The 26,841-nt window shown below is 33.4% G+C and overlaps 1 protein-coding gene across 1 annotated transcript in view; it reads right to left on the bottom strand.

The window, feature by feature from the left end:
- Positions 1 to 26,841, bottom strand: part of LOC145685372 (glutamate-gated chloride channel alpha-like) — a 198,619-nt gene that overhangs the window by 122,308 nt on the left and 49,470 nt on the right. The window contains exon 5 of the mRNA XM_081757761.1: positions 9,303 to 9,403. Within this exon, the coding sequence (XP_081613887.1) occupies positions 9,303 to 9,403 (101 nt within the window). The remainder of the gene's footprint in view (positions 1 to 9,302; positions 9,404 to 26,841) is intronic.

The following is a 26,841-nucleotide window of genomic DNA, read 5'->3' on the forward strand; positions in this document are numbered from 1 at the left end:
AAAAATCTTTTGTTGTCGCTAATTCTGTTGAGGAATTTGTAGATCAAAATATAAAACGATAATCATACCTGTTGTGCTGCATGGTTGCGAAAAATGGTCACTGACTCTGAGGGAAAATTGCAGACTGAAAGTATTTGAAAACAAGATTCTTAAACCAATATTCGAACTCCAAAAGGAACGGGAATGGGGAAACGGGGAAATTTCATAAGGAGGAACAAAATAACTTTATACCGTTTACCAAACGTTACTAGGGTCATCAAGTCTAGGAGGTTCAAATGGTCAGGTTATGTAGCCAGAATGGAAGAAATTAGAAACGCTTTCGAAGTTGTAATTGGAAATCCAAATAGGAAAATGACCATTAGGAAGACCGAGGCGCAGATGGGAGGACAATATTAAAATGGTTCTCACCGAGATTGAAATATAAAGTAGAAACTGGGTTCAGTTGGCTAAGGACAGAAATCAATGGAGAGCTTTTGTAAACGCGGCAATGAACCTCCTGCGTCCATAGGCGGGCTATATCAAGTTGTTGATACATTTAGCTTCTTTTTATTTGACAGAAATGTCATTACAAGAACTAAAAGGTTTTTCTGTAGTAAAGAGGATTTCGATTCAAGGTTAGCTATTTACGTTAATACTAAAACAAATTTGGTGGTGATATTGATATAAAATGGCACCCATAGTTTCTTTCAAAGTCTCTCTCTCTCATATATATATATATATATATATATATATATATTATCCCAGCACGGCCCTGTCCGGACGCCGTATTTACACGCAAATCCTAGAAGAATTTTAATTTTTCAACAATTGATTATGATAGTCGTTTTGAAATTTAACTATGCAATTTGAGATGTTTTCATGTCGACCAGTGCAAATCATTTAGTAAACAATAAGAATGAATTTGTGAAAAAAATTGTAATTTTGAACAATTATTTCGAGTGGTGCGGCAAAAATAAACCTGAACAACAAATATTCCTAAAAATGTGCTTAAAACATTATGTCGAGCTTCACATGAAAGGCAGTAGCGCGTTTCAAACTTATTCGATGAATTGTAACTACACATTCAATAAATGAGCTGACAAACACAGAAGATAACATGCAGTATGACAAGCTGGCGGCAAAGTAGAAATTTAAAAAATACACGAATTTTATGGTACATATAATTATGTATATACAGAAAAATCCTATTTCATTGGTGCATATTGGGTACAACTCATACAGCTAACCTTTGCAGAGATTTATAATATGAAATCTGTGAGATTTACGTCCAATGATTATGCCAGTTAGGCTAAAGGAGACGGTGATGATGAATAATGAATGAAATGGTGGGATGAAGAAAGTGGGAGGAAACGGGAGAACCCCGAGAAAACCCACGCAAACGGTGTTTGTCCTCCACAAAGTTCACTTGGCGGGGGCTGGGATCGAACCCGGGACCCCAAGCACCAATAGTGAACGCTCTACCACTGAGCCACCGCAGCCCCGAGATTTATAATATGGTAGCAAAATAGTAATACATAAAAAAATACTATTAGGGCCAATGACTTTAAAATTTTAAGTTCCTAAGTGAGAGTTCACATGTACTAAGTATACCACACAAAGAAATTTGTTTCTTGAACTGATGGGTAATGCGAAAGACTTGGGGAACTATTCAGTTATAGATTGCGTCAACGAAAAGCAATATTTACCATTTTGTTAGTGATCATTGGCATAGCAGTTATAATGATTTCTTGCATTTCCTTTATGTACAATTTCTTGAACATTGCTTTCGAATGATCCCCTTAGACGTATGTTAGCAAACGAAGGAAGTGGATAATTATTTTGGTTACACCCACTTGCCTACATCCACCAGCTACAACACAGCCAAACAAATTGTGCTTGAAAACCATCTTTTGTATTGCTTCAATTGCAACAAACTGTTACTTATTTCATTCATTCGTGTTTAAAAAAGAAATGGTAACAAGTCGGTAATATTTACAGATAATATTGAATTGTTTCGATATTACTTCCGAAAGTTGCACGAGAAGAAGTATATTCACCGCACGAAATATTTATTAGGTAACTTTCGTAAACGTATTTCTACCATCTTCTTAAAATGTGAATTCGTATTACTAACTCAAGAACAATTTATATCCACATTACGTTTAATTAGTCCCTTCAAGAACTCAAATGGATTTCATTTCATTGTATGTCCATTTATTAATGTTTTATTTCGTTTTATTCATTTCTTCACGATTTCTCCAACGCTGAGGGAAAAAAGGGAATTTTGAAACAGCGTTATCATCTTGTACAGCACAAAATTCTCACCTTTTACAGAGTACCGAATATCTGGGTAAATACTTGACTTATCGATCTCAAATAAACGCGACAATGCTCCTTATGGCATACTGATTTGCTCCATGAATTTTAAACCATACTTTACTAGGGATCTTTTCCAAGTTATTGCACTATTTCCAAACTCAAATTTTCTCTCTTCTGTTGTGGCAACACTGTTTTACTGATCCTTCTAAACTTAAAGTCATTTTAAAGAGTTCTTCCCAGTATTTAATTTAATGTGCATCAATAGTTCCTACTTCATCCCTTGTGTGTGTTAAAGGCGTTTAAATTTGACATATGTTTAACGTTATTTCTCAAAAAGTATGCATCACTGATCGGGAGTGTCATCTCTTTCGTCTGTTTTCATTGCTGATTCGAATTATGAAATTAAATTTAGGTCATTCCATTTAAAAAATCATAACTTTATATTGGGTTGGCAACACTGTTCACCTGGTGATGGTACCCAATATACGGATAGATGTCCCCTTCCTGTAGTTTCTTTGTGCAAATTTTCGCTTTTCTTTCTCTCTTGGTTCCTCTGTTATAAAGGTGGGACATTATAAATGGTGCACCCGGTATATACGCTTTCATTTTGCTTTTGCTATTTTGTATTGCGCATGGCGAATATACTTGCCCACAGTATGAGTAACGTTATTCCCAACAATACCTAGCGAGTTTGCGCTCACCTAGGAAGGCCAAGAGACCACACAGAAAAATTGAGCTTGATCTGTTGAGGCATTCCCGAATTTTGTGTAACTTAACCATATGATGATGATGATGATAGTAATAACCATAAATACGACGATGACAAGTTATAGTAGCTAATTAGAAGCAACAAAAATCATAATGCCGAAAATTTCATTGTGATTGCTTGAGAGATTCAAAAGCTATTAAAAGGTAACAAATTTCAAAGTTCTAAAAAAAAAACTACAATTTTTACAGCGGTTCGCTTCTGAAAATTACGCACTGAAGGAGTTAAAGAATATAAAGCATTTAAAGGAATGTCGTAGCTCAAAATAGTCTCAGTGCATTAGCTATAGTATCAGCAGAGGAAAAATTGTAAAAGTTATTATTTGCAATTTGATTGCACAGAACAACAGAAGTGATTTCTTATGTTGTTTATAAATGGGTACTCTTTATTATTTTTATATCTATCTATCTATCTATCTATCTATCTATCTATCTATCTATCTATCTATCTATCTATCTATCTATCTATCTATCTATCTATCTATCTATCTATCTATCTATCTATCTATCTATCAATCAGGAGCTGAGAGGTAAGCTATGCCAACTCACTGTTTGGCCGGAATTATCGTATTTTTTTCTTAATAACATTAGTACGAATGATACTAGGGAAAGTTTTGAGATGTAAACTGGAACGCAGGAAGTGAAACATTTTTCGGTCAATAAACAATCGACGCAATTCGATCGCCTTGCCAAGGCCAAGGCAATCGACGAAATATTGCCTTGAAAATACTTTTTTTCTTCCCCTGTGAAATTAATATTTTATGACTTATACTACTTTACTTCTCAGACCCAAATATATTGTTACTTTAATTGATTTCGTCGTTTTGCTTATTTAGACTACTGAAAGAATTCTAGAATTAGAATTTTCTAACGGGTGTGAACTACCGAAAAATCATGTTACGAGACGTTATTGATGTGAATTACTATTGAAGCAATAGTAAGTTGTATAGTCTCACACTACCAAGATCGGTGATGTTGGATAGCAGATTAGAGCTTCTGCTACGATTATGGCATTTTGCTGACAACGAAATTGCTAAAGATAATATACTTCATACGGTTAAAAAAAAAACATTATGAATCTATTGATTAGCGAATATCAACGGGTATATACTCCAGAGAAAAATGTGCGTGGTTGAATCCATGATTTGGTGGCGAGATCGACTATCGTTCCGTCAGTATATACCCTCGAGACGCCACAAATACGGAATAAAGATGTTCAAGTTATGTGGTGATAATGCCAATTCAGAGATATTAGTTCCGGAAGGAGTGGTTATGTCATTGATTGCAGGACTTCTTGGTGAAGGATGTACAGTTTACGTAGACAATTATTATACCAGCGTTACTCTAGCCCAGTTGCGTATTTAAAGGGGGCTTCCGCGCTTAGGCCCCCCGAAATCTTACTATATTAAAGTATCATGCAGAATTTTCACATTTCCAGGAATAAAGTTAGCAAAGCTCACCCGAAACATAATCGTAAGTACGCCACTGCTCTAGGCTATGACTTGTTGCACGAAAAAATCCGTTGGAACATTGCGAAGTAACAGAAAAAAACATTCCTAAAGAAGTGAAAGATGAGAAATTGAAGAGAGGAGAGGTTATTGTAAAGAATCAGGTGACGGGATAGTTTTGGAATGAGAGATCAGAGATATGTCCTATTGATTTCCACGGCTTATTCTAGAAACGACTATGTCTGAAAATTGCTCGTGGCCAAGAAATTAAAAAAAAATGTATATTGCAGATTACAACCAAGGAAAGGCATCAATTGATATTAATGACTAGATGGCTACCTATAGCAGTATTTTGAGATGTAGAAAGTGGGTCAGAAAAATTGTTGTTGAAGCAATTTGGGGTACAAGTCTTTTAAATGCTTACTATATTTACAATATTAATACCTTGAAAGGGAAAATGAGGATCCAGGAATCCCACGAAGCCATAGTGGAAATTTTGCGCATCAATGCAGAGCAATTCCTCTTCTACTGTACCAACAAAGAGAGAAGTAGTGCAACATCACCTAATTTTCAAACTTGCAGGCAGTTCTCCCAAAAAAGTTTGAGGAAGGGGTACTGAGCAGAACAAAACGTACGAGAGAAGAGGTCAGTCATCACTAGGACAAAGGAAATACGCAGTACAAGCACAACAGCTCATGCAATTTGCGATGCGTTCGAAGGTAAACTTACATATGCCGAGAATGTCACAACACGCACTAAAGTGGCCTAATCACTGTGTAAGCCTATCATGCCTTCTGCAGCAGGAAATAATTTACACGGACAGTGCAAATAAGTATTAAATGTTGTATAATACTACCATTAATTGTAAAATATATACCGCAAACTTCGAACAAATGCGTAAAGGTTTTACTTTTGACTTTTCTTTTTGTTTATTTGTTGATCAGCTTGTGTAGGTTAGATTAAGTTGTATGGTATCAACTAGTTTTGTCTATAGTAGATACATTACCAACTTAACCTAACGTACACAAATCGAAATTTCCACAATGTAGCAGAACAAATGTGTGAAAAATAAAGACAGCAGTCTACAAGAGTTCGGATGTATTAGCTAAATATTTACATATATGATTTAGTTAAAGGCTTTCCAAGGTTTTAGAGAAATCATACCCACTAAAATGAAAGTATTCAATCAACTGACGCCAGAATTACTGCTTCAATATGTTTTTCCAGGGTCCTGACTACAAAAGTTGTGATAATTATACCAGCCTTTCTATCCAGTCGTATAAAAAGAACTTTGTTGTGCATCAGAAATAATACACGAGGTATGGGCGGAACACGTCGTGTGCATCACCTGTGAGTGATCAATATGTTAACACATTTAGTATTAACCTTTGTTAACATTATTTTGTTTTCATATCTCTTACTCTACTCTATTCTGCTTTCCTAGATTTATGGATAGCAGTTACAAAGTAGACAGAATAATTATGTAATATTTTTCAAAAAAGTCATAATTGGCTACACAACGTAACTTCATTGTCGTTCTAAAAAAACGTTACTACGTTACGAAAACTTTGCAGTGAAACCCCTGCAGTATTATGCAACCACAATCACGCTAAACAATATGTGGTTGCCTATAACCATGCACTAAACCAACATCTGTTGAGACGATTCATATAATAGGGTGACTGGGCCCGTAGTGGACACCCTTAAGGAAATTTTGATACTTTTTGTCACTTTTGTTTTAATGTTACATTTGTGGTTTTTATTCAGCTACAGGAAAATTTTGTTCTCTTTCAATGGAAACACAGCTTTCATTCATTAAGGGAAGCAGTAATAAAATATGCCAATTTTTTATTGGTAAGAGCAATTTTGCTAGTAGTGGTCACTTTTTTCTAGTTGTGGTCACTTTTATATTCAGTAGTAGTCACACATTTTAGGTAACACTTATTATGGGTTACTGTGTTTATTTGTATTACGTTTCCTTAGTAAAATTTAATTTACATTGAGATGATAGGTTTTTTCAGCGAAACTGGTCTTCGTTTTCTCCAAAAACCGGTTCAGTTTTCACCGAAACATGTTTCGGTTTTCTACAAAACCGGTTCGTTTTTCATTGAAACCGGTTGTTTTTCTCCGGGTTGTTCCAAAAACTGGTTCGATTTTTCACCGAAACCCGTCTTGGTTTTCTCCAAAAACCGGTTCGATTTTTCCATCGAAATCAGTTTCGGTTTTCTCCAAAAATTGGTTTGATTATTCACCGAAACCCGTCTTGGTTTTCTCCGAAAACCGGTTCGATTTTTCCATCGAAATCGGTTTCGGTTTTCTCCAAAACCGGTTAGTTTTTTCACTTAAACCTGTTTTGGTTTTCTATAAAACCGATTCGGTTACTTCACCGAAACCGGTTTTGATTTTCTCCAAACTTAGGTTCGGTTTTTCGACGAAACCGGTCTCAGTTTTCACCCAATCTGGTTTCGGCGAAAACTTCTGGAAAATATATAAAACTATTTCTATTTCTGTGGAAACGGAATCGGTTTCCAGAGAACAACGAAACACTACTCTGGTCAGAAATAAAACCAATTTTGGAAAAGGTTTTGAAGGAAACCGGAACTGGATGCTCAGAAACCGAAATTGGTTCCGGTGAAAAACCGGTTTATTGAAAATTTTGAAAAATGAAAAACCGAATAACCTGTTTTTGTGGCCACCACTAATTATTATTCTAATTATTCATATGCCCACTACTGAAATTGTGGTTTCAATTATGGCCACCTAGTGTGACTGTTGCTAAAAAAGTAGTCATTTTTATATTTTAGTAGCGGTCACCCGTACAACTCACGTCTGCAACAATGTAAGCGTAAAAAGTAAATATATTTTTGAAATAACTGATCATTATTGCATTCTCACATATTAAAAATATTTACAATACTTATAAAATAAACTGGACATAGTGGAATAAATCGAACGGTTTGCTTACCTTCAAAATTTGGAAATTGGAAAAATCTCCATATACAAATAAAAAACCGCTTCTAGACTTGTACTCCAACTAAAAAAGCTATCCATTAGGAGTGCAGTATACGTAAAGGGTGATAGGCATTACAGTAAAAATGAAAAACTAAAGCTTATTGGCTAATACGAGTCTGCACTGTAAATTTATTGTACACCACTACTGGAATTATGACCACTACCGGCCCAATCACTCTAGTCTATCTCCTGAACAAATTTACATGGGATCAGGGAGACACTAAAAAAATGATCAAAATCGGTACACCTATATCAAACTTATGCGTGAACATATACAAGCAGTTTGTATTAAATACCTTATCCTTTTTTATTTTTGAAGTCGCTTAAAAAGCGATTAAATTAGTATAAAAGAAATATGTAAACAAATTATGAAAGTACGTTTTCCGCTTCATTCGTTTATTATGTAAATAAAACTAGCAATTGACTGGTGTAAATGTCACATTGAAGTTTTTAAGCACATGTATACCTGGATACAAGTCAGCATCCAACACTTACAAGTGCAATCCTAACAAAAACGGTTTTAAACACTAATGTCATCTATTTTGCTTTTACTATTGTTCTTTATATAGTGAGCAATATTTCTTCATAAATTCATTACAACCAAGAAAATGGACAATCTTGTTAAAAAAAAGTCTGGCCACCCACCTCTCTTTTGAAACCTCTGTATTCTTATTGATGGTTGGAATTTTAAAAAATGAATTTATTATTTGACCAATTGAGATCTTTATTTACAACTAAACTATTAGAATTTCTTACGTACAATTGTGAGGTATGGCCTCCTAAAGCAAAGTGGGTGGCCAAGAGGTTTTTGAATAACTCCGTACAAGGCGACCAAATCCAACCTTCAGCAAGACATTGATGTATATTATAAATTCACATAAACTATGTGCAGATAAAACTTCTTCAACAAAAATTACTTTCAAGTATTGACTGATTAGCCTACCATAGGTTTACATCAATATGTTTTCCAGGATTTAGACATTTTTATTTAACCCTTCTCAAATATGTCATTACAATTATTTGTATAGAAATTGATTTTATAAATAAGAAAAAGGTTAAGTATTTGCAATATTCACTGTAACTAAATTGACACAGACATGGCCAAATCCCTTGTTTTTTGTTGATAATATAAAAGAACAAAATTGATAAGAAATGCATGCTGATATTAGGGGTGGTGAAAAATAATAATTCGTACCTAAATAAAATGTGTTAATATTATAAATTGTTTCCAGGTAGAAATTTGATTTAAAATAGTACTTAGTGGATCACCCAACCGCAACCATCCAACAAAATCCCCAAAATAAAAATTTGAGAATGCCATAAATAAATGGGGATAAATTAACCCAATAATTATTTCACAAATTAACATAACAGCACTTAAAGATAGTAGCAGGGACTAATTATTATATTTCAGAATGTATGCGAATTAGAAACAAAGGAACTAATTGTATTGTAACAATTTGTAAAGGCACAATATAACCACGGGAGCAACAAGGATTCATCAAAAGCCTGAAATGAACGAGTGTAACTATTTTTGCCATAAGTTATAATAGAACTCATATTTAAATTATGTGTTTAATATTAAACAATTCTAACAAACAGAAAAAGACATAAAATAATATTTTTCTTCACTGTTGAAAATGCTATAGAAAACTAGTAAATTGCTATGCAAATTTTAATAGCATTTTCAACAGAGAAAATTATTATTATTATTATTATTATTATTATTATTATTATTATTATTATTATTATTATTATTATTATTATTATTATACTCACATGTGTCATTTACGATCGTATACGGCGGCTGATTCTTATTGTAATCATTTGGTATATTCAGTATTAACTCAGGCTTTAGCTGATCTCCTACACCGAGGAGGCTGAAAGAAGTGTATTCCTTGCATTAATAACGGTACATTATGAATTTGTTCTCAAGTAAAGTGCTAGATAAGTAGCCAATAACAACGGCTGTTAAGCAATAGCTGTAACTTCTCTGTCGTATGATGACAGATTTCTCCATTCACGCTCTTGTCATTTTCTTGTGCTTAGTAAGCAGTACCATTTTTAGAACAATCTTAAAAGAGGATAATATCACAGAATGTCACATTTTAAGTTTTATCATAATTTAAAAAATCTAAACATTAGCTCACCTTGACCTTGACTCCCAATAACTTTCTGTAAAAGACGGATAGAGCGTGGGCACAGACATGAAAAAACGAACACCTTAGTGTTGATGTTAACTGTATTAGCTGGGTAGACAGTGTATGTGCAATATTCAAACAATCCCACCATAATCAAATAATAATGAATTAGAAAAAAAATTATTATCTTGCATACCTGTTTTATGAATACAAAGGTAGCAGCAGCAGCTCAAAACATACACACAGAGCCCGAAATGAGTCAAAACGATGTGTCTTCAAATTTGAAATACTTTACTGTGTTCAAATGGATTGCCTTCTAATGGTTGACAAGGAAATATGTCGATTTTTTTGATACTACAGATATGTCCGCCATGAATGTAAAAATTAGACCAACTATAGCATGTCAAAATGATATACTGCCATGTTTTCATTAGTTTTGACGGATTAGTATGTTATGTCTTGAATCATTGGGGCAATTTTTGAGTTGATGTACTTTTATGTCAAAAATTTATATACATGCGCGGAAAAGTGAAGCGGTTGTCGTTTGTCTCTTGTTATCAGTATTACCAATGTAGCACTTTGTCGCTTGATCTAGAAATTTTTAGATATATTATTCAGCAGCAACAATTGCTTCATTTATCATTGTTAGAATAGGAATTTAGCACCTTTTAAATGTTGTCTAGCGACTATACTAGCATTATTTCCATTAAAATTAAAATTTCTAGCTTATACTTGCAGTATGATTAGCGACAGTATTATTCACGTTATTGGCAATACTGTTTGTCATGGTAAACTGAAAATGATTTGTTTTTCTTTCGGATATTACCATAACAGTTTAAGAGATATATGCAAATATTTTCGTTTTCCAATTATGAAAGGCGATTTTCTACATGGAAGAAAATGTGCAGATAAGTGCTGTTAAGCTTATTAGCTTATAAGTGGAACAAAATGTTTTCCATACTGGAAACGAGTAACCCCATGTCGTAAACGTCGCCAACACCTAGTGGCCCACTTGCGGGTAAATGTCAATCGTCGATATAGCGTCGCGTCGAAGGATTGCCGCTAGTCGAAGGATTGAAGGATAGTGTCCGACTGACGGCAGGGTTTCGTCGAATCGAAACAGATATCTCGAGTCGGGGGTGTTGAAGTTATTACTGTGTAGCAGCGATGACTTCGTCTTGGTCCGCTCTCCTTCGATTCTTCGCGGAGAATCGCGAAGGGACCTACACGAACTATCGCCAGTCATGTGCATGCGGTTATTATTATATATTATTTTTTCCTAACGAATTGTTGAGGCGGCTATTTAAATGAAGGGCAAAGTTCATAAATCATTTATGCACAATTTTGCATTGCTGAGCAAGGATTTCAGCCGTAATTTCTGTTGTGTTCCGTAATATGGTGATTTAAGTTAACAAAGCCCAGCTGTGAATGCAGAAAGTAACATGGGCTGTGGCTAAAATTGCATACTGCTTATTATTACTTTAGGATATTGCCGGATTAGTTAAGCCATTGATAGTTACGAACTATTTATTTGCATTGTAGTTGCGAAAATATTTGTTCTATTGTTGCACAGAATGAGAATGTTTGTATGGTTCAACTATAACCCAGTTGTTCATAAAACAATGCAGTCGTTCTTCAGCGACTTTAAATATTCTACTCAATTTGATACTTATACGAATAAATCAGTTAAAATCACCGAAATATCATCAAAATTAAACACGAAACTTCAAATGTTGATTCACGCACGTAAGCTCATCGTGGATGGATAACAGACTTAGTTTCAAAGCAGCTATTTATCAATATTCGTAACCATGAATGCTGTAACTGGACGTGTAACATTCTAAACTAATATCAGACAGTATGCAACTTAAGTCACAACCCTTGCTAGTTTCTCCATCCACAACTATTAATTTAAAATCACCATATTACAAAATAGTACTGTAAGAAATTCATTCTACAACAGATTTTTTAAAATTATTTTTTAATATGAAACTTAGATTTATTTGCATTCTTTAATTTCAAATACGTACATTTCTTTTGTTTTCTTTCCTTTTTTGTCTTCGTTTGGTACTAGACTGTCTTAACTATACTGTAGGTAACAAATTCGTTCTACAATAGGAATGTCCTTTTTTCATGGTTTTTATATGAAACTTAGCTATATATTATAATTTCTTAATCCGGATGTTCCAAGGAGATGAAAAAAATGCTGTTACTCGACCAATCTGATACGGAAATACAATAAGTTCATGGGTTGTACAGACAGAATGGACAAATGTAGTTTGAAATATAGGATTCACATAAGAGGGGGGGGGGGAGAATTGTGGTGGTCCATATTCACGTGGCTTCTGGACATTTCTGATTAAAATGCCTTGATCCTTTCAAGGAAAACTGAACAAAACATGTCGCAGCGCAATTTAGAAAGTACATCGTGGACATTTTCTTACTACTAATCCGTCGCTTTCCAAGAGCCCTGAGCATCGCGGAAACTCACTGATAATCACCAAAGTAAAGATTGACAAAAGATACGATGGAAGTAATCACATATCGGCAATGCTTCCAAACAAGAAAAGTCACTGTTGTGCTTGCTTGTGCTGTAAAAGTTCCTCCACTTCCATGTGTTTGAGATGCGTCATTCCATGTCAAATTGTCTAGAGTACTGGGCTTCAAATTTTTTCATACATAAATACCAATGAAAGTTTGAAAAATGTGAATTTTGCTTCAATTTTACTTTTTAGCACTCAGCATTATGGATCTAAATTGCCATAATTTCCTTATTTTTCATGTTATTGAACTCATCCAGGTCAAATGAAAGCTTAATTTTTTATCTTCCAGTTGATCTTAAGTAACCTTGCAAAAGGCTAAACTGTCAAACATTAATGGGCATACAAACAAATTTTAGTCTTTTTTTCAAATTGTGCCATTGCTCAAAACTTGTAACTATGAAACTTTTAATTTTTTTTGTACATTTATCTTAACACGTACATGGTATAGCTAAAAAAAATAAAATAAAGAGGGTGTTTTTGGTAATTTTGTAATTATTATTTTTTATGAACGGAAATATACAGTTTTAAGTTTTGTTGCAAATTGTGTCATTGCTCGTAAGTTTCAACTATGAAACTTTTGAAACGTTTTTAAATAGAAACATCTTACCACATACATGATATGGTTAAAAAAATAAAAAAGGATGTTTTTGGTATTATTGTAATTATTATTTTTTTGGTATTTTAGAGGTATGGAAATATACCTGTAAGTTTTGTTGCAAATTGTGTCATTGTTCGTAAGTTACAACTATGAAATTTTTGAAACTTTTTAAATAGAATCATCTTAGCACATATATGATATGGTTAAAAAGTAAAAAGAGTGCTTTTGGTATTTTTGTAATTATTATTTTTTTGGTATTTTACATGTACGGAAATATACAGTTTTACGTTTTGTTACAAATTGTGTCATTGTTCGTAAATTACAACTGTGAAGCTCTTGAGACCTTTTTTATAGGATCACCTTAAAAATACATGATATGGTTAAAAAATAAAAAGAGTGCTTTTGGCATTTTTGTAATTATTATTTTTGTACGTCAGAGCGCAATTCATGAATCGCTCTGGGCCTTCTATATTCTACTGGCCGGAAAATGAAGACTTCTGTTGGATATCTTTTGAAAATATCATCTGGGAAGTTCCTGTTCCATCTCTTAGAAGCCAATCAGCCCGGACTTAAGTAACTGAAAGCATAATTAAAAGAAGAGATCATATCATCAATGAAAAGAATGAGCTGTGAAATATAGGACACAACATTTTGTATGTAAATCTATGTAATTCTAAGAAGTATTACTGGTATGTATGTTTATTGTTTTCATTTATGTACATTAGTCTATTATTTCTTATTTCCGTTGATAGGGTTTGTAATAATCACTCAACCCCTTACGTTGCTAATCCTATTTTTTCCATTCACAAAAGCGCAAGATTATTACAAAAAGGCATCCCTATTTGTTATTTAATCATACCTAGTAAATGCAAACTAATCCTATAAAAAGTTACAAAAGTTTGATAGTTGTAAGCGATGGTACAATTGGGAAAGAAGTTGAAAGTCATAGTTAAAATACAAAAATATATTATTATGATAATACCAAAACTACATATTACACCATGTAGTTATTTTTAAGTATACCCAACATTTACGAAGATGATTATTTGAAAAAGTTTTCAAGTGTGACAGTTGTTACTTCAGAGTAAGGATGGCCAAAATTTTCCGGAATCGAAAATTTCACTTTCCGGATTTTTTTCCGAATTTCAGATTTTTTCCAAATCGGAATTTTTCCGAATTCCGAAATTTTTCCGAGTATTTTCCGGAATCCGGAAAGTAAAAATTCCGGAATTAGCCATCAGTACTTCAGAGGAAAGGCACAATCTGATAATAACAGAAAACTGTATATTTCTGTACATGTAAAACACAAATAATAATAATAATAATAATAATAATAATAATAATAATAATAATAATAATAATAATAATAATAATAATAATAATAATAATAATATTTGCAAAAATATTAAAAGTACCCTTTTTATTTTTTAACCATATCCTTTATGTGCTAAGATAATTCTATTTAAAAAGGTTTGAAAAGTTCATAGTTGTGACTTACGAGCAATGACACAATTTGTAACAAAACTTAAAACTGTATATGTCAATACCTGTAAAATACAAAAAATAATAATTACAATAACACCAAAAACACCATTTTCATTTTTTAACTATATCATGTATGTGCTAAGATGATTCTATTTAAAAACGTTTCAAAAGTGTCATAGTTGAAACTTACGAGCAATGACACAATTTGTAACAAAACTTAAAACTGTATATTTCCGTACATAAAAAATAATAATTACAAAAATACCAAAAACACGCCGTGTATTTTTTAACTATACCATGTACGTGTTAAGATGAATATACAAAAAAAGTTTCAAAAGTTTCATAGTTGTAAGTTTTGAGCAATGGCACAATTTGAAAAAAAAAACTAAATTTGTTTGTATGCCCATTAATGTTTGACAGTTTAACCTTTTGCAAGGTTACTTAAAATCAACTGAAAGAGCAAAAATTAAGCTTTCTTTTGACACCTGGACGAGCCAAATAACTTCAAAAATGAGTAACTTAAGGTAATTTAGATACACGATACTGACAAGTAAACCTTACGTTTGGGTGAATCGAGTTGCTGACTGAGACACATATGAGAAAGTAGTACTAAATGTGATCAGTATTTCAGTGAAGTTGTAGGTGCGAAGCTCCAGGGGTTTAGGAGATACAGCTACCAGAACATCACATGGAAGTACAGAATAGTCTTCATACAGTTGGAGGTAAAAGCTCTGTAAGACCTCTTGTAACGACAAAAGGTGAATAACAAATATATGGGTATATATTAGGACTAGGGGGAAGTCATATAGTAAGGGTATACCTGACGGCGGCCATCTTGAAATCCGCCATTTTGAATTAAGTTTAAGTTTTTAAAATAGGAATAGGGTCATGTGATACATGATTTAAGGCGCAAATTTAATCAGAAGAGCAATGGTCACGTTAATTTTGAGTTACGCACAATTGGTAAAAAGTTACAGGGAAATTAAATATTGTTGCAGCATATGTATTAGTCCTTTACCCCACCTTGTAAATTTTGTTTTAATGATAATAATTAAATAAAAAGCAGGTGGATAAATATTAGGTCTATGGTAAGAGTTGTCTTGATGGCGGCCATGTTCAAATCCGCCATTTTGAAGCAGACAAAAGTTTTAAACAAAACGCATAACAGTGATACCTTATTAATAGCAAATTTTACCATAACTCCAATGGTATAACCATTTTTGCTTTATCATTAACCAGCACAAAATTAAATGGATCACTCCTTACGACTACTGCTTTGACGGAATTGTTAACGACAGATGTGTCATGTGTAACTCGATTGCCTTTGTCAGGTGTGCTCACTGTAAGCAGAGCATTTGTGCAAGTCATGCACTCTTTTCTGAACTACATATTGATTGTACTAATTGAGGACTTTTCTGGAAGAAAGATCCAAGTTCAATTATGACTCAATTCCTCTTTGGTCATTTTTCCTTAAATTAGCAACTTGTTTATGCTATAACAAATGATGGTTAATGATAAAGCAAAAATGGTTATACCGTTGGATTTATGGTAAAATTTGCTATTAATAAGGTATCACTGTTATGCGTTTTGTTTAAAACTTTTGTCTGCTTCAAAATGGCGGATTTGAACATGGCCGCCATCAAGACAACTCTTACCATAGACCTAATATTTATCCACCTGCTTTTTATTTAATTATTATCATTAAAACAAAATTTACAAGGTGGCGTAAAGGACTAATATGCTGCAACAATATTTAATTTCCCTGTAACTTTTTACCAATTGTGCGTAACTCAAAATTAACGTGATCATTGTACTTCTGATTAAATTTGCGCCTTAAATCATGTATCACATGACCCTATTCCTATTTTAAAAACTTAAACTTAATTCAAAATGGCGGATTTCAAGATGGCCGCCGTCAGGTATACCCTTACTATATGACTTCCCCCTAGTCCTAATATGTACCCATATATTTGTTATTCACCTTTTGTCGTTACAAGAGGCCTTACAGAGCTTTTACCTCCAACTGTATGAAGACTATTCTGTACTTCCATGTGATGTTCTGGTAGCTGTATCTCCTAAACCCCTGGAGCTTCGCACCTACAACTTCACTGAAATAGTGACCATATTTAGTACTACTTTCTCATATGTGTCTCAGTCAGCAACTCGATTCACCCAAACGTAAGGTTTACTTGTGAGTGCCAAAAAGTGAAATTGAAGCAAAATTCACATTTTTTAAAAATTTCTCCCCGGCACATTTTTCATCCAAAAATATCGGAAAAAATTAATTTAGCATGATTTCATTGATACTTATATATGAAGAAATTTTGAAAAGAATCTGAGACATTGAAGCACGGTCATATTTTAAAATTAGGTGATTTGACATGAAATGACCCAGATGTGAAGTAGGCTTATATATTGAATGTTCTGACTCATTCCACACCAACTGATGCTTTCTTAGTGCTTGAACGTTGCTACATGTAAAACTGTATTTCGTGCTTCAAATATTGATTTTTGTTGCTTAATGTGATGTATACAAATATAGCAGGACAAAATTGATCATCTGCCTATATATATTATGGGCCACAAACCGCCAAAGGTGCATTGTACATAACATTTTTTATTAAAAATATTAATTTGCAGTTATAAAGAAGTGTTTTACACTTAATTCTCAAATGTTCTTTGAAAAAAAATTCAGGCAGAAATTGGTTAATATAGTTATACTCGTATAATAGTAGTAGTTTTAGTAAAGGAGCAATAGTAGTAGTATAACAGTAGCGATATTTTGCACATCAATTAAACAATAGATTATCCAAGGAGTATGTATGAGGGGCTGTGAAATGAAAACAGAACGCCTTTTTTAAAAAAAAAAACATTCCTCTCAAGAGTTAACAACTCAGTTCCTAATAATCGATATTGTCATCTCTCGGGAATTAGAAATACATAGTGACAACACATAGGAACACACAGTTTGTTTATTGCTCTGTAGATGAGCGTAATGAAAAGTGTGTTCGTCCAGCATAATCCTTTCGGACCCAGGCCATTTTTGGCATTTTACATTTTCAGTTCATGACTTAGTGCTCAAGAACTATTTACCCGATTAATATGATTAAAGTTTATCCCTAATTATCCTATAAAAACTTTTTATAGTGCATTCTGTAGACCAAAAAGGAGGCTTTCAGATAGTGGTACGCTTCTTGCAATGTAATCAGCAAGAGGGAAATAATATAGGGGAAAATGGAAATTTTCCGATTTTTCACCTGAAACCTGGAATAAATTTTTGGACGGAAATACTGCCACTAGACAGACACAAACTATCTGAAAATAAACTTTGGAATCCCACTAATATATTCTGCAATTATGATGGCGATATCTAACAAAGAAAAGCTTGAAATTTAAAAAAAATATAGCACCTTAGAAATTCATCATTTTCTTATCATTTACAGAACAGGGTTTATTATAAACCTCAACTGTACTTCCCGTAATTATTCTACTGAAGCTTTTTATAGTGCGTTGTGTAGACTAAAGATAAGGCTTTAAGATAGTGGTACGTTTGTTTGAATGCAGCCAAGAAGAGATAAATAATAGTGACAAAAATTAGAATTTTTCCGAAAGTTTCTCCTAAAATCGGGAATTTTGTATAGCTGACACCACTGCTACCAGACAGACGCAAAGTATCTGAAAATATACATTGGTACATCACTAATTTATCCTACAAGTATCATGGCGATATTTAAGAAATAAAGCTTCCAATTACAAAAAAAAAAAAAAAATAGATTACGGCAAAAGAGAAAAGTATGGAGAAACAAGAACAATCAAGGGTTAGAACCTAAATACGAATTTTTCGTGCGCCCCTTAGCGACCCCATTCTAACGATCTGTATCTACGTTTGTTCAGTAAGAACCAATGTTTGACTGGCATAAGTGGACTTGCGCTCGGACGTATAGGTACGGATTTATAAACAAAAATTTGGAATTTTTTACCCAAAATCAAAGAAATTTTAATTTACCAAGTTGGCAACACTGCGCGTGGGCCGGTCCAATTGATGTCGACAATTATGTATCTAGCTGACATGCTTTAAGGAGATCTCTCTACAACAAAGGAAGCTACAGGGAAGAAAGGAAAAAAATCGAAATTCGAAAAATTCTCAACTTTTTTATTTTGGGCTGAAATTTGAGAAGAAGCTTCGACACCCAGAATAAAAAGAAACTAATACGATAAATAATGGTCCAACCATATTTGGCCAAAAATATCCCGATATCTTAATTAGTGTTCACATAGGAACGGATTAAAAATTGACATACGCGTGTGTGCCACTTTGGCCACGTGGGCCCGAAAGGGTTAAAAGTGGAGGCAGGCAAAGAAGAACAAAGAAGTGTGGTTCATTTCTTGGTAGATGAGGGGATTGTAACACGCAAAACTCATCGTCGCATAGCTGTTGTATATGGTAAAATCTACATGTCACTGATAAGTGTGCGCGAGTAGCGTAAGATATTCCGAGAAGAACGCGCATAACTGCAAGTCGGTTCGCGCTCAATGCCTTATATCACTCCTCCATACTTGTCAGTACAATGTACTTCACCAATGAAATGAAATGTAATGAAACGTAATGAAATGTATACAGCAACCAAGTGACGATGCATTTGTAACTATGCATTTGTCCTCCCAGAGAGATGGCAGTTTCGATTATTAAGAATAGTGTTGCCAACTTTTGCGAGGAAGTGTTTTATAGAAGTTGTTCGGTTTTCACTTGATTGCCCCTCATATGTCAAAAGGACATAAATGGAAGTCATCTTGCGATTCCACTTTGTATGTCTAGAGAGCATTCTAGTATGTCAGGAAGTCTATGACCACTTTGATGTGTCATTTTGACTTACGATAAGTCATAATACGGACAAAATATTTTACATACTTTTGTATGTCAAAATAACATATTAAGCGTCAAGGTGACATAGCAATGTCGTCAGTTTCACATTCTCGTCATATTACGGCATGTGTGTGTGTTATGTTACGGACAGATTTGACATATATTTTATTCCAAATCAACATACTTCGGGCTCTGTGTGTCCCACAGGAGAATGCAGTGACTTGAAGAACAGCCCCTAAGTGCTTCAAAAATATTCATAAGTATTCATTGGGTTATAAGTCCTTGGAAGATAGACTTCGTGCAGGATTAGTCACTAAGCAAGATTTGCAACAAGGTTTCTGGTAAGCTTTGAAACTGTTGGCATCATTTCCATTGAATCGGCAAAGTGTAAGCCATTATTTCTCATGGCTCCAACCTTTATTTATTAATGTTCGTGATTGTACTTTAGATTACATTAAGTACATTTTGCTTCTATTGTTGCTCAACAATGCTGAGAGGAAGGTGGCTCAGGAGTCCCGTCAGGTGGATAGACTTCGACATTATAACGCACACAGGAGAAATAATGTATGAGAAAAGAAAATGAGACTTAAAAGTCCCGACAGTTTTGACACAAAGATGGCGTGCGTTTTATTTGAGGCTTCCCCATAATCATCATTAGGGACAGGATTAAGATCAGTCAAGAATGAGGGTTGAATTGACCCCCAAAGAGCATTTAATTAACTATTTTTCATTTAAAATTCTTTCGCTACAATTCTCACAAAACTTATTCGATTCGGATATCTTCTTCCACTTCACTTTACAGTTTTACTCTCTTTCTTTTATCTTTATTTTAGAATTTTCCCACCGTTTTTTCGTCCGTAAAAGGGGAAATAACCTCGTATAATTTTGTAGGTACGTGCATGCTAGTATCTAAAGAAAGAAGAGCAAAATATTGGACAAATTCGTGGAAGAAATCTAAATCTTCAATAATGTTTAACGGATTCTATGATTTAAGTTTATAAGTAAAATATTCAAAACAATTTCCTTGTTTAAGGATCTCTTTCAAATGAAATTATTCAAAATATTATATTTCTACTCATTGACGTAAATAAGTTTAATTACAGATAATAAAGTAAAATTAGAAAGCTGTATATATTTAATTGAAATTTTTGTTACTTTAACTTTCTTCACGTAATGGCACTGCTACCGATGAATCTAGGAAATCAAGGTTATAAGAAAGAAAGGCTGGGCTATACGAATAGACGCTTCGCTAAGCAAGAAGCAAGTAAGCGCACAAAGCGGGTGAACTCATCTTTTCTCTCTCTCTTTATACACATTCCTTTAGCTATCGCGACTCTTTCCTACAAACTACGAATGAATAACTAAATAAATAAGTAAATAAGTCAGCAACAAAGAGAATATTTTCGTAATACAATTTGCATTATCGGAAATTAACAATGTATATTGCATGATTAGTTATGTACTTTTCAATGAGCTAGATAAATCTTGTATCACAATCACAGTTTAAATTATATCTGAAATGTTACTTGAATATATATGTTACTTCCTACAAACAGGTGGGCCCTCTCCACCAATTTTAAAAAGATGTGCTCAATTAAACCTACCAGCATAAAAAATATGGCAGGGTAACACCCGCAAACTTGTGTTTTGCATAAAAAAGACGTAAAGTTAAACTTTCATGAACAGACCTTATTCTTCTTCACGTTTATCGACTTGAAAAGGTTCCCTCTATGAGACAATCAGGCCCTAAAACATTGCGGGGTTTCTGATACAGCAGCTGTTAAAAACGATCACGTTAACTACTACTTTTTTAAATATAAGAAACACAGTAGATTTCAGGCTGTTATTGGATTTGAATACCATTGCCTACTCCGGTCCTTTTACAAGCCGGCGAGTGGCGATGTTTTAAAGAAACAATAGTTTCGAAGATGTTGTTATTGTGGAAAGTGGAGGTGGAGCCGGAACGCTTTTGAACTGCATTGTCCTCAGACCAAGCTTCGAAGAAAGAAATCGGATCAGGCTTCGTTTTTTTTTTTTTTTTTTTCAGTGCGGCAAAGCGAAAAGAAATTAGTCGCCACTATGAACGATTGTTTTATACAAACCTCAAATAATTACTATGAAGTTGCTGCCCTCGGCTCGTGTTTTATTTGTATATTACATCGAAGAGCAAATCCGATAACAGCAATTCAATTATTGGAACACCAGTTACGTGTCGTTTGTAGTGGAAGACAGATATGGTTGTGTCAGTATGGAAGGTAGGAATGATTGTAAGATTACTGTAAAGAAAAAAATATAAAAGTGGTCTAAAAAGCGAGAACACAAACGAAGATGTGATTTACAAAAAGCTGCATCTGACCCAAAACAACGTAAACTATTTGAATCTGTGAAGCCCCAAGAAACAAATGAGCGTGATGTGACTCATTCGAGTACTGCAGGGCAGTTGCCAGGTATTTTTTTTTGTTTTTCTGTCTAAGGTGTTTATAAATTATAATGTATATACCACGTCTTTGGATGATATCAGTCAATTGTAGCTTATCTTTTATGGCTATTTTTACTTGAAATTACACAACTTTAACAGGCAAACACGAAATTAACTGAACTGTTTATTGCCGCGTAGTGCTTTCAAACCGGTCAGATCAGGCTTTCATGGGTCAGGGGTCGAGTCAAGCCTGCTTGAGACACGGATCGGGTCAGGTCACCTACGCTAGGGTCAGGGCTGCTCTAGCCACGGGTCGGCTCGGGTCAACTTTTTTATGCGCCGTTTCGGCTAAATCCTTCTCGGGTCGAGTTGAACGTCGACTCGACCCGACTCATGACCCGAATAAGTTTTAGCCGAAACGACGCATAAGAAAGTTGACCCGAGCCGACCCGTGGAGAGAGCAGCCCTGACCCGACCTGTGACCCAAGGAGGTTCGACTCGAGGCCTGACCCTATGAAGCCTGACCTTACCCGTTTGAGAGCGCTAGCTGCCGGCACTGGGCTCAGTAAGCGTTGGTGTGACTTCTAAAAGTCTGTCTGAACACTTATGCTGTCAGTCAAATCAGTGTGTATATCGTGTAAATGTTAACTTCCCTTTAGTTATTTAAAGTTAATTTAAAATAGAAGTGTAGTAAAATGTAAAAATTATTTGTGATGTGCAAAGTAGGTATTCATATGAAAAGAGAAGTTGGGGCCAGCCGGGTAATGGGCGAACTACGATAGACGATATCTAATCTTTCTGTGACATGAAGATATGATATTATAACTTACTTATGTCAAGGGAAATCTTGCGTTTCGAAATCTATCGCAAATTTACCTCCACTCGCATTCTTTGTGTTGCATTGTGGCCACAAAGTTACAGCTTTTTTAAGTTTCCAACACTGACGCCATGTCTGCTGTCTCACCTGGCACGCTTGGGGGGGGGGGGGGGGAGAGTTATCTGCTAAGAGCGGGGCGTACTTCCTCGAGATTATACAGCAATATTTAGACGAGTTTGTATATGTGGGTTACAACATTTTCTTCTCGCCAAAAAGACAGGTACAGAGAGAGATTGAGGCACATTCGCGAGCACACTCCGGACTGAAGTAAGTGGTATTTTTTACGTACGTATCAAGGGGGAGGGGAGCCCCAGATCAGCTATGACAAAATACGGATCTTCGTTAAGTAGGGTGGTTGCAGGTTTAGTTACTTAAAAAAAAGTTTCAGATATGTTATTTTACAAAAAACGCAATAAAAATTGCCTCAAAATTAATTAACGTTTCTCAAATGTCTAATCCAATTTGATATTAGAACTGATTTATGAGGAAAGAAACTTACATTATTTCTGTCAGTGCTTTAATTATTTAGTGTTTCAAAGTTGACTTGAGATTAGTTTTTACTTATTGCACATGTATATATTTTGGGTTTTCTAAAACATGATACTCATTTGTTTAAATAAATGGTTTAAATTCATTACATAAAAAACAATAGACTATATAAATAACTGAAAGCACCAATTCCGGTATTGTGTGTGTTTATAATAAAAAATGATAATGCCAATTACACACTGTATGAGTTACTATTAAAATGTTCCTATTTCAGATATTTTTGTTATTAATGTTTTGCTTTTGTATGAATATATGGGATACTATTTATGGGTTCGAAGATGGACTTTTATATGTAATACATATGAAGAATGCCAAGTACATTTTTTAAAATTTTTATACAGTGGGCCCTCATTTCAGTATAGCAGGGTGGGCCCTATGGTTGCCAGTCCGCCCCTGTATATATATATATATACTGTATATATATTATATATATGTATATAATATAATATAATATGTAAAGTTACAGATAAATATGTGTGTTACCAGGGCAATTCCTGCAATTTCCTGGGCCTGGAGTTAAGTTAATTTCGGAACAAGTGATGAGATGAGTTTCACACCCGCCATGAAAAATTACTTATATAATTAGTGATCATTGATAGGGATATCTCATTATATACGAGATTCTCGTATCTAAAACATCTTGTATTTAAAACAATGGAAAATAATAATAATAATAATAATAATAATAATAATAATAATAATAATAATAATAATAATAATAATAATAATAATAATAATAGTAATAATAATAATAATAAATAAGAAAACAATAAAAAAGAGTACTAATATAAAACACAATGTAGATAAAAGTCAGTTAAGCAGAAATAATTCCTTGTTAAAGCTGTAAAAATTATCAAGTTCTCCATCTATCTAAAACAACGACAAGCTAAGAATAGCAATCTTAAAATTCGGGTTAATGTTTCTAAATATCACTGACTAAAAACTATCAGCCAGATCGCATAAGATTTTCATTTGCTTAACAGAATAAGTCTAAACTGAGCTTACAGAATCTGTCAATCTTTTTAAAATTTCACATTTCCAATTCAGAGGAACTAAAATCGTGCTATTTCTTATGCTATGATTGGGTACTTAAAACCTGTGTTTTGTAAACAATATTCATTGATATGAACATTATCTAATATTTTTTTGCATACATACTCTATCGAATTTTTTCCTTCTATTCATTAGACTTTCCAAACCCCAATAATCAATCCAATATTCATAGCTTTGTGAATAGTAGTTTATTTTGATCTTAAAACACCACAGATTCTATCTTGTTTGTCAAAGTTTTAGAAATGCAGTTCCAAAGTACTGCTGAACCAAATTCTAGTTTTGGTCTTACAAGTAATTTATATAGAAATACATAGCTATGTTTTTATCTCTTTGAAATACAGGTCAGTGTTTAAAAATAAAACCTATTATCCTTCTGGCACCTTGTACAACAATTTATGTGGTAAGAAAACTTTAACTGACCGTTAAATGTGATAGCTAGGTCTTTAATAATGCTTACGTTCTCTATTTGTACACCATTGATCTCATATTTACTGATATAATATTGAGTTTTATTGGTGTATGTTACAAATTTTGTTTTCTAATCATTAATTTCTACATCACATGTTTACTGCATTTAAGTCTTCTTGCAGTAAATAATTATCAAACTCATTGTTGACTAATCTGAACAACTTCAGATCGTCAGCATATAGCAGAATTTTAGAGTATTTGATAATTTCTACAAGATCATTTAAAAATAAAGAAAATAAGAGAAAGCCCAAGGGCTACCCTTGCGGTATTCCATTTTTTGCATAGCCTACAATAGAATGTGCAGGTCTAACTTTAATTTTGTATGTTCTGTTTGACAGATAGCTTTCAAACCAGCGAGTGTACAAGGGTGACAAACTAATACCTGATAACTTGCTAATGAGATACTTATGACTGACAGAATCAAAAGCTTATAAATATCTATGTATATTACATCGACTTGCAATTTATTTTTCAGTGCTTGATGGGTAAAGTCTGTAAAATGAATTAGATTTGTTACAATTGATTTGCCCTTATAAAAACCATGTTGAGACTCATTTATGATATTTCTTTTATTAAAATATGTGTTTTGTACAATGATTTCAAGTATCTTCGAGAAGACATTGACAAGAGTTATTGGACTGTAGTTGCTAGCATTTTGTCTATCACCTAATTTATATATTGGAACAACATACACTTGCTTCCACATTGAAGAATATATATCTATACGTAACGAAACTTTAAATATATTTGCCAAACTAGTTGAAAGTTCAGTTGCACAAGCTTTTATTACATAATAAGGAATGTTATCTGAACCTGGAGTAGTGTTAGATTTAATTAGTTTAATTGCTTCCATTACATCTAATTCAGTAACGCTAGGAATTCCGATTAGGGCACTATTGCTAACGATATTTTCAGGCAATATCTTTTGACCTAAGTCTAAGTTAAAAGCTTCATAAAACACACTCTTAAATTCATCAGCAATTTCGACAGTGTTTTTTATTAGGATACCATTATAATTTATTTGCCTTGGTACTTGTTTACAGTGAGACTTTTAAAAATGTTCAAAAATATGATCTGTTCTTATAAATACTATTTTCTAAGCTTGAATAATAAGATTTCCTTGCTTCAATGTATTTCTTTTTTACAATTTGCTTTAGAATATCTTCCTTATTGCTTCTGAATATCTGCTTCTGAATATCTGTAATAATAATAATAATAATAATAATAATAATAATAATAATAATAATAATAATAATAATAATAATAATAATAATAATAATAATAATAATAATAATAATAATAATTCAATTGTGGAAGTCCTTTGATGTCCGTTTTATTTTACTGAATATACGACATTTAGACCTAAGTTTAAAATTTGCAAATTTATATCTGCTTCACGTGAATTAAAAAAAAAAAATAAACCCTTCATATTAAATGTCACGTTGGCTATATAACGCAGGTTTATGTTTAATGTACCCATTGCTGACGTTATCATTGCACTTCGTTACATTATTAGTATAAAATCATAAAGAAAGGTCTTTGGTTCATATCTAAATACTTTGTATCTTAACTAATATTACTCACGATTCGGGACGAGAAAATGTTTTAGTCTAATCTCGTAATTTTTTTGGATGTCTCGTCCCCACTCGATTTTCGAAAAAGATTTATCACCTCAGCTTGAAATTTTGTTGGTCTTTTATAAATTTATATACACAATTCATGCCCTGGCTTTATTGTTAATTTCAACTAAATGTGACGATAATCCTTCGGAGTCACGAGAGATCCAAGAAGGCTGTAATATAACAACATTTAAACCATATTTATGATGAGAATATATTGTGTAATGATTTGCGGATCTTTAACTGTTGATAGATGAATGCTCTTCATTGTGTTCGTACAATTATGTTTTCAATTTGTAATTTTGTTTTTACTATGAATTGGGTGACAGTAAAGCAGTGTTCAAGTTCTAATACTTGGGCGAACTAGTGTTGCTAACGAGACTCGTAAAATTTCATCTCTATCGAAAACGAGACGAGGATTGTCATGTTTCAGACTCGAATTTAAAAAGATACTTTTCATCTCGACTTGCAGACAAGACTACACCAGAATTGGTGATAAACGATCATCTTTAACATAATTTGTTTCATGTTGTAGAGGAATTGGAGTGTGAATGACTAATTGAACTCAGGGAACTGCATTTGATTTAAGAATTTTCTTTGGCATCAAGCCTAGAAATTCAGATTGCATGTCTACCAAATAATGTTCTTCTGTAAAATGCATACTACAAATAGTCGCATTTTAAAGTTTATTTTTTCTTTTAC

The sequence above is a fragment of the Thermobia domestica genome, chromosome 5 (assembly GCF_964235325.1).
Source record: "Thermobia domestica chromosome 5, izTheDome1.hap1.1, whole genome shotgun sequence".
Taxonomy (NCBI): Eukaryota; Metazoa; Arthropoda; class Insecta; order Zygentoma; family Lepismatidae; genus Thermobia; species Thermobia domestica.